Below are 9,868 nucleotides of genomic sequence, written 5' to 3' on the forward strand. Positions count from 1 at the left end.
CCCTTTCATGTTTCACCCCAACTAAAAGGACTTGAAATCTTGAGCTATCAAACTACCCGGGATAAAGGCTTCTTTCACTGGTTCAGGGAAGATGGATTTTGTATCTGCTTTCATCTCGCCTTTAATAGGTCAGTGTTTCAGTTACCTTGGTCATTGAATTGCCAACTTGCTATATCACTAGCCTCTTATTTCCATGAGAAAGGGAGAGAGGAAAAAACTTTAACAATGTAACATGAGTGTTTTGTTATTCTGTAAAACTAAATACATAAAGAAAGGCACGGAAGGAAACTAAGGAAAGGGCCGGAATGCTAGGCTGAGAGCAAGGGCATGGAGAGCAAAGGGAAAAGGATGAGCAGGTGGACACTGAGCTGAACCTGCAAGCAGGGCAGGAAGATAGGCAGCTTGATATTCAGCTATTCAGAAAACCTGAGTGAGCGGCCACAGCCAACAGCTGTTGGCTCATTTTCTCCCCCTCCAAGATACCAGCAGCAGCTGCAGCAAGGCAATTTTTTAAAGATATGGTCAAAGGCTTTTGCAAGTCCCTGTACACTATAAATCAGTATGGCGAAAACCTAGAGTGTTCATCTCAACAGCTTCGAATTCCTTGGGCCTTCCCAAACTGATGCTTTTTTGGCTCCCTCCCCGTAGCTGTCATCTCTGGACAGCGCGGCCAGATAACCTGTACTACGCACTCACTTAACTCCGGAAAGGCTGCTGTCTGGCCAAAGTCGGCCATGAGCCAGTGTTGGTTGAAGTGGCAGAACTCTCCTTACCTGCCAGTTAGGCTTAGACCTGGAATCCATGATTAGGCCCTGCTCCCCTGCTAGGTGGAGAAATGAATGTTAAGTGTGAGGAGGCATGTTCATTGACCTCCCTGCTGGCCTCTCCCTTGGATAGGAAGACAGAGTACCACACCCTCACTTCCGGGTGGGCTTTTTGTTGATCTTTTTTAATTTAAGATGGGGTCTTGCTCTGTAGCTCTAACAGGCCTAAAACTATGTGGACTGGCCTTCAACTCATGTATAATCCTCCTGACTCTGCCTCCAATGGGCTGATATTACAAATGTGTGCCGCCTCGCTCAGCTAGAGTCTTACTAAATAACCCAGGCTTGCTTTGAATGTTGGGTAACCCAGGCTTGCCTCCAACTCTCAGTGATCCTCCTGCCTCAGAATAGCAAATGCTGAGATCACAGCATGTAATATGCTGTGGTGCTGTACTCTCCTGGGTCATTTTTTCCACTAACACTTTCACCCAACTTTCCCCACAAGGCCAAGCAATTGGCTGCCATTAAATGAAAGCTTTTAGCATGACTTCCAACTGGAGGATGAGTCAGTTCCTGCTGCCAAAGAAACCTCCCACTTGGTCTCAGAAGCTGGAACCAGAGAGAGTGTTTCAAAAGGTAAAAGGCAAACCCCCTGCTCCAAACCCTGGACCAAGTAGGATTAGATGAAGTGGCAGATGCCACCCCAGGGCCACAGCCACGTCTGAACTCTAGAGTGTGAAGACTACCCTCCCAGCAACTTTCCATTTCTTTTTTCTTGCTTTTTGAAATAGGGTCTTGTCTTATTACTCATGCTGGCAGGCCCCAAACTCGAGATCTGCCTGACTCAAGATCTTGAGTGCTGGGCTTACAGAACACCACACATTTTCCAGGAGGGAGGAGGGACAGGATATGGCAGCTGAGGTGCTTCCTCCTCTCTTTTCCCAAGAGGGCGCACAGTATATGGTCCCCCAGCTCACATACTTACCTTGTTTCCAGAGGACAACCCAGCCTGGCTACGTGCGTGCGTGTGTGCCTGTGTGTAAGTACGTTATTCAATTTTGAGGCTGCTAAGGAGCTGTTAGTCATAGCCAGCTCCTTAGAGGGGAGCAATTAGAGTAATGGAGTGAAATACCAGATGGCTACTTTTGGGTCTTCATCATCACTCCAAAGGAAAAATGGGGATGGGGAGAATGACTTACAGAAAAACAAAACACTATCAGAACTCTCAAATAATTAACTCACATTTAATACAGCCTGAACCAAAGGTCAGGGTCTAAACTCTGAGGTCTGCAAACAATGGTGCCAGTGAACACTCAAGCTCAGAACAAGGCATTTCCACTTTCTGTGTGGAGAGGTTCGGGGGTAACTCTCACCCTTCCGCAAGAGCAGGGGATGTTAGTGAAGCCACTCAGAAAAGTGGTCTACAGCCACACCAAGGGTCAGGTCTGACCAGTACTTGGATGGGACAAACTACGAAAGGCAACTAGGGGCTCTTAATTGCTCAAGAATTTGCTTCAAGGCCTGTAGCTCCAAGCTACTTAGGAGGCCGAGGCTCCCGGATCGCCTGAGCCTAGGATTCAGAAACAGCCTCGACATAAACTTAGACTAACACAATAATAAAAAAACAGTTTTAAAGACCAGATCTGTCCCCCATCCTCCCACAATGTTCAAGGCTCCCTGTGAACACCTGTGGTGTAACCTCCTTATGGATAAGGAGTAGAGGGCCCCCAGAATTCAGAGCAGAGGGCCTCCAGGTAAGAGACAAACACACTCCTGACTTGGGCCAACTCCTGTCTGAGCTGCTCCGGCCAGTGTGTGGACAGGTATGTACAGGGCTGACATTCTCCCTGTTTGGAAAGGCGGGGAAGGCAGCCTGGCACTCACAGTCACAAAAGTCACACTGGAACACTGGAAAGGGCCAGCCATAAAACAAAAAAGGAAAGTCCTGGCCATCCTGTTGGGGGTTGGGAAGGGAGCTCTTGTAAGAAGGAAAAAAAGCACCAGCTATATATTCCTTTCCTAACTCCTTCCCCCACAGCACCAGGCATCTGTAGCCTGTGTGGGACAGCATGTAGAGGTGAAGCAATACTTTTCCCCTACAGACAGCTACGTGTAAATATTTGCTGGAGTAGGTTATAAAGCAAACGCACTACAGCCAGGCCTTTACAGAGCTGCTCAAACAACTGCAGAGAGCGCTGTGGGCCACCTGGTTCCTCAACCTCCCTGGCTGTGAGGGAAGGGAACCGGGAAGGAGCAGGGACAAATGGCACAGGGAGCAATGGGGCTCTGGTGAGAGCTGGTTCCTGCCCAGGGTCTGAATGCACACCGGCCTCACCACACAGGCTAGAAGGGTGGGCAGAAAAAAGGAGGCACAGATGTTGGTACAAGATGTGAAAGGAGGATGCCCTACTCCCATAAGATCTAAGAGGAAAAAAAAAGGAAGGCATGGCACATTTTCCTAAACATTAGAAAAGAAAGATCCAAGACATTCTCAAAGCCGATGCTGCGACCCAGTTTCTCTCCAACTTTCCAAGTTTTTTGGCAACTTTCAACCTTTTCCAATCTCGAATGGCCTCAGGCAATAAATTACTGTTGAGATCCAGACTAGCTCTCCCCTTCCTTTCAAAATGAATTCATTCCTTAGCTACCTTTACAAACCCATTTTAAGGTAAAAAAGGAAAAAGAAAAAAAGAAAAGAAAAAGAAGGGTGTGAGAGGCCATCCTTACACCTCTGCTACCTTCAACCCCATTATGACCGCTGAGAACACACAGCTGACATTGGCCACTGAGCCAAGGTTACACCAGGCCCCACACCTCAGGCTTCCCAAGTACAGCAGCTCTTTCCACTATCGTCCCTCCACACTGAGTGACTGGGCCCAGCCAGAGCACATCAACTCCCCGGAATCTGACCCCAGGGGGTTCTGGGATATGTCACAGAACCGGCTCTCTTCCACATCCTCAGAGATCCCAGAGCCCAAAGTTACAAAGTCCCCTTTGCGGAGTCACCAAAAGCGCGCTTCTATCCCCTCTCATTTTACAGACGACACTGCCCTAGGAGCAAAGGTCTTATCCGAAGCCAACGTGGTTACCAATCTGGAAAGTCTCAACCTCTACGACACATTAAATTGCTTCTAATTTCAACCACCTCCCACCCCTTCACACACTGTGAGCCTCCCCCTCCTTCTACCCACTCAACACACCCTTCTTTAGCTCTTCCTGCACACACTCACGCCCTCTCCCTCTTCACTCCGAGCTTCCCTCTCAACCGCCCCAACACATCACCATTTCTTGCCTCCTACTCTGAACCTCCACATCCCAAAGTACCATCAGGAAATACTGTTTTAGCATCCCCTTCGCTACCCTCTCCCCCATATCAAAGGACATTATTCTCCCTGGGCACCCATTTCTTCCTCACTGGATTAAACCCCCTTTCTTTCTCAGGCTCTGCATCTCCCAGGGCCTTTCTAACCGGACTTCCACTTTCCCGAACTACCCTCCTCCTAGACCCTCCACCGCAGCTCCCACCGCCTTCCACCATTCTCACCCTGCTGGGCTACACTTCCCTCGCGGGCCTGGAACCTGTCCTAGTCCACTACCTTTCTCTTCTCCCAAGCACTCTGCTGGGCCTCCCCGCCAGTTCTACTCACGCTCCTTACCCTCTTCCCTTTAAAGAAGGGCGTCCTCAGTAAAGCTCACCCCCTTCGCAAACATCTGTTCCTAGGTCCCTAACTTCTGCCCTAAACACCCACCTTCTCAGGCCCCTAGTCCCAGCAAACCGTCTTCACACCCCTAGCCACCTCACAACCCAAGCCCTTGTAGGCTCCCTGGTCCTCCCACCCCTCTCGAGACTCCACAGTCCTCTTCCTAGTGCTCCTCCTTTACCTTTCCTGATTCTTCAAGTCTTATAGAAACCCACTCCACACACACACACACACACACACACACACACACACGGCTTCCTGCAATTCCAATCTCTCCTTCACCCTCCGCACTCCAAACCATCTCCTCCATACTGGGGTTCCCAAACCCCCAAATACTACCCAAGCCCACCAATTCCCTTCCGGGACCCCATCGCTTGCCAGGGCCCTACCAATCCATCCTCAGATCCTGCAATCCCGCCTTAAAACCCCGTTCCGTTTCAACCCCCCGAACCATCACCTCGGTTGCCCCAGTTCCCCGCCCAGCCTTCCACAGCCTGGACAGGTTTTCCGGATCTCGCACCTGGCCGCCACTTTTTTATTCCCAACTGCTCCCTCAAGCTCTGTTATCCCTCTCGGGGACTCCAAGCCCGATGCCGGGCCCGCCAATTGTGTCTCAGGCACCCCCGCCTCCGCCCCGTCCCACCCCACGCAGGACGCCATCCAGCCCGGCCCACGGGCCGCGCACCTTGCGCTGCTGCTTCTCCCAGGCCGGGTCCAAGAGCAGGTCCCGGTCCCAGTCATCCTCCTGGGCCATGTAGTCGCCCATGCTGCCGCCGCCGCCCGCGCCATTGCCGCCGCTGCTCGGGCCGTACTGGTACGCCTGGTTCGCCGCGTGGTAGTCCACCATACCGCCGCCTCTCGCTAGCCCGCTAGCCGGTCCGCTCCCGCCTCAGCTCCCGCCCCTGTGCCGGAGCCTCCGACTCGGCCGCCGCTTCAGCTGCTTTCAGCCCGCCCAAGACCGACGCCTGCGCAGTCCGCCCGCCGAGCCTGCGCACTGCGCCGCCGCCGCCGCCGCCCTCCCGCGCGCGCGCACCTGGCGAGGCGGGCCCGCCCCCGGGAGCCCGGCGCCTGCGCAGGACGCGCCTCCGGCCGCCCGCCTGGCGTGCCAGCCCGGGCGCCGCTCTCGCGTGAACGCGCGCGTCGCCCCCCCCGGTGGGCGGGGCCCGAGGGATGAATGATTCACAAGGCGGGGTCCGTCGTCCGGCCTTAACCTGTTCCGGGATGGAATGCGTTCCCGTGCAGCCGTTCAGACATAATCGGGATTTATTGGCTGCTTACTGTGTGGGAGACCGTGCTTTCTGCCTGAAGACGTCAGAACAGTCCCCACCCTCTTGAAACTATCTTGTGGAACCCTTGCGTGATGGCACTTGGGGTGTTCTCGGGCCTCTGAGACTGAAGACAGACTGACATGCTGAGGCCTGGGGTACCTAGGGAGACCTCTGACTCGATTCAAATAAATAATCGGGCTTAAGACCGCGCATGGTGACGCATGCCTTTAACCCCCATCTGGAAGTGTGGGCAGGAGGGTCAGGAATTCAAGGCCAGACGTGCTACACAGCGAGTTTGAATCTAGCCTGGGCTACATGAGGACCAACCCTGTCAAAACATAAGCAAGTAAAAGAAACTACTCTGGAATGGCCTGAACTCTAAAGCCTTCAGGATAGGCTTTATGGAAAAGGTAGACATTGAAAGAAAATTCTTGAATGACTCACAAAATAGACGTGGAGCTAGATTAGATTGGAATAGATAGCCAGCTGGGAAGGCAGGGAATCTATTTTTGGACTTGTCTATCTTCATTCATTCAGCAAACACTGAGCACCTACTATGTGCAGGCACTGACCATCGTGATAAGCCAGGTCAATTATCAAATGACCCACCTTGCAGAGGAGATGAGCAATGAGCAGTGGAGTGGTAAGAAACATACAGAAACCAGGCATTGTTGCAGAAGCCTTTAATCCCAGCACTTGGGAAGCAGAGGCAGACGGGTCTCTGTGTTTAAGGCCAGCCTGACCTACAGAGTGAGTTCCAGGACAGCCAGGGCTACACAGAGAAACTCTGTCTCAAAAACAAAAAAATAATAAGGAAGAAAGGAAAGAAGGGAGGGAGGGAGGTAGAGAGAGAGAGAGAGAGAAAGAAAAAGAAAGAAAGAAAAGGGGCGGGGGGCTGGAGAGATGGCTCAGTGGTTAGGAGCACTGACTGTGCTTCCAGAGCTCCTGGGTTCAATTCCCAGCACCCACATGGCAGGTCACACCTGTCTGTAACTCCAGTTCCAGGGGACCTGACACATTCACAAAGACATACATTCAGGCAAAACACCAATGCACATAAAATAAAAAGAAATAATAAATTTTAAGAAAGAAAAAGAAACACATGTAAAAATAATGGCACCACATTAAAAGAGGCATCTGCTATCCAGACAGGCTGGTACAGGTCACTCCATCCTGAAAGGCAGCTTGGTGCTTCCAGCTATTCAGGAACCTTCCATGAACCTTCCATCCTCCCTTACAGGGTTTTATTTTGGTGTTTTGTTTTCTTTTGTTTTGTTTTCTGGTTTGTTTGTTTTGTTTTTTTGAGACAGGGCTTCTCTGTGTAACATCTCTGGCTGTCCTGGACTCTCTTTAGGACCAGGCTGGCTTCGAACTCAGAGATCTGCCTGCCTCCACCTCTGCCTGCCTCTTGCCAGGACTAAAGGCCTGCGCCATCACCTCTAGACAACAGGGCTTCTTGAAAAGAGGCAGTCCCACAGTCTCCTCCTTGCCTCCCCCTTTCTTCAGCCTCCAGCCCCAGTTTGTTGTTTGGATTAGATTTTTTTTTAATTACATTTATTCGTTGTGCTGGGAAGCCAGAGTTGTTGTGTGGAGGTCAGAGTTCATTCTCTGCCTCTACCACCTTGGGTCCTAGGAATTAAACCCAGCTTGTCTGGCTTGGCCCTAAATGCTTTTGCCAGCTGAAGCGTTTTTGAGGTGTTGGATTTGTCTTGTTTCAGACTGGGTCTTAGGCAGCCCAGGCTTGGAGCAGGTCTTTGCTACTTTGTGGCTTTTTCTTTTTCCCACCCTTCATCTGCCCCCTGCCCCATCTTACTAGAAAGGAGAAAAAGGATAGAGGGGATATGGAGAGATAGAGATAGTGATTTTTCTTCTTGTTTCTTCCTTGAGCATGACCAAGAAATTGCAACCAAAGCCCCCCAACCACCAACCCACCCTGCCCACCAGGGTTCTAGCATTTGCATACCCTCCGAAAAATCCCCAGAATTCCAAACATCACACAATCTCAGAAACCATCTGCAGCTGGCAAAAGCCACGCCTCTGCTAGAGCACAGGGCAAATCACAGTCAGCTGCTTCCAAGGCAGCCCCACACCTCGGATTAAAACGAAAGCACATTCTTAACATTTTTTCCGTGTTCTTAAAGGAACCAACATCTCAGAATTGTTACTGCACAGGCTGGCCATTAACTCACGTGTAGCGATGACCTTCAACCACTAATTCACCTGCTGTCACCTCCCAAATGCTGGTACCTCTTTTCTTTTCTTTTTCTTTCTTCCCTCTCTTGCCCTCCTCATCTCTCTTTTCTTTTTTTCCAATCAAGATCTCACTATTTAGCCCAGGCTACTGGGGAAACTCGAAACAGCCTTAGCTTTAGCACAGCGCTGCTGGATCAGCTGCCTGGTTGCCTACACTGGAGTCAGAACATGGCCCTCCCTGCTCTGATCAAGAGTTCTGTGTGTCTCCATAATTAGATAAGTCAAAGTTAGGAAAGCTGGGCAGTCCACAGGGCTAGGCCTGCCCTTCCTTAGTAATTTATTATTATTTTATTTTTTAATTTAAAATTCGGTATGGTACAGGTGGCCAAGGCTGACAACCGTTTAACTCCTGAGACACATAAGGTACTAGAACCACCTCCCAAAAGTTATCTTCTGACTTCCACACATGCCCTCTTACAAAACGAAACGTAATAATTTTAAATATTTGAATACATAAAAAATACTTGCACAGCTGGGCAGTGGTGGCACACACCTTTGATCCCAGCACTCAAAGGGAAGCAGGGGCAGGAAAACCTGAGTTCGAAGGCCAGCCTGGTCTACAGAGTTCCAGGACAGCCAGGGCTACACAGAGAAACCCTGTCTCAAAAAAACCAAAAGAGAGGAAAAAAAAAGTGGTTTTCTGTCGGGTCCAAAGGAAACTCCAGACAAATGGCTACCCATGGTGCCTATAGCACGCTGGCCTCTAGGCTCAGTCGATACCTGAGGCTCTTCTCACCCCATCCCTATCCTAAACTTCTCCAGCTCCTGAGCCTCCGTTCGCCCGGTTTCTTGGTCCCGTGTAACCCTGCCAGTTTGGCCATGCAGTCTTTGTCTTCTTGGCTCCTGGTTCTTTTTCTTGGGTCCTCTTTGCTTTCTCTTTCTCTTGCTCTCCTTTCCTCTCCTCTCTACCTAGTTCTCTACCAGTTATGTTTAATTGACTACTTTTTCTCTCCCTGCCCTAGACTCTTCAGCCCTAGGCTCTGGCTGTGCTCTCCCTCCTTAAGCTACAAATAAAAGCCTTCCTGGCATGGTGGTGCATGCCTTTAATCCCAGCACCGAGGAGGCAGAGGCAGTCAGTTCTGTGTGATGAATTCGAGGCCAGCCTGGTGTAGTGAGTTCCAGGATAGCCAAAGCTACACAGAGAAACCCTGCCTGGAAAAAACAAAACAAAACAAAAAACCTTCCCCTCAGCCACACCTTGGACCAGCCATGTCCTCATTCTCGGGAGTCAGTTCTCCCCTTCCACCACATAAGACCCCATGTTGAGCTTTCAGGCTGAGGCACATCGCCTGCTACCCCATTCTCTCATGGGCTTTTTAGTTTTGCCTCTGAACTGGAGATTAAATTTAGGACCTGCTGGGCAAACTCTCCACCAAACAATTCTATCTTCAGCCTCCTTTCCACTTTGTCTTTTGAGACTTAGTTCAGTAAGTTGGCCACACTGGCCCAGGGCTTGGGACGCTCCGGTTGCTGCCTCCCAAGGTTGCTGGGATTACTGGACTGTATCACCAGTCCACGACCGTTCACTGTTCCTCCTCTTCCTCTAGAAAATACATGACATTTGTCCTCCTGAGTCTAGCCTAGTGCACATAACAGGATGAATTCCACTCGACACATTTTCTTACAAGTGGAAATGTTCTGTATGTCCGCACAGCCTTTAAAACAGCATTTAATAAACCAATGAGTTCTGGGGTTTCAGCCAGACCCTCTCTTTGTCTGGGTCCCCATTTTCCTCTCAGCTGCCGTGTCACTTTCTGCTGGCTCCTGCCTCCTGTCCGTGATCCTAAGCCTCCAAGGCCTTTGCACGAAGGGACATCCTGTGTGCTGTACTTTCCCACATTCCGCATCTCCATGACTCACAGCCTCCTCTCCTGCAGCTCTG

The 9,868-nt window shown here is 50.7% G+C and overlaps 1 protein-coding gene across 5 annotated transcripts in view; it reads right to left on the reverse strand.

Moving 5' to 3' along the window:
* Positions 1 to 5,438, reverse strand: part of Actn4 (actinin alpha 4) — a 66,029-nt gene extending 60,591 nt beyond the window's left edge. For 3 of the 5 annotated variants that reach the window (XM_021643926.2, XM_021643925.2, XM_021643928.2), the window contains exon 1: positions 5,151 to 5,438. In XM_021643926.2, the coding sequence (XP_021499601.1) occupies positions 5,151 to 5,312 (162 nt within the window). In that variant the 5' untranslated portion in view covers positions 5,313 to 5,438. The remainder of the gene's footprint in view (positions 1 to 5,150) is intronic. The other 2 variants (XM_021643924.2, XM_021643923.2) reach the window with 2 other exon arrangements.
* Positions 5,439 to 9,868: the final 4,430 nt, after the last annotated feature.

The sequence above is a fragment of the Meriones unguiculatus genome, chromosome 14 (assembly GCF_030254825.1).
Source record: "Meriones unguiculatus strain TT.TT164.6M chromosome 14, Bangor_MerUng_6.1, whole genome shotgun sequence".
Lineage (NCBI taxonomy): Eukaryota > Metazoa > Chordata > Mammalia > Rodentia > Muridae > Meriones > Meriones unguiculatus.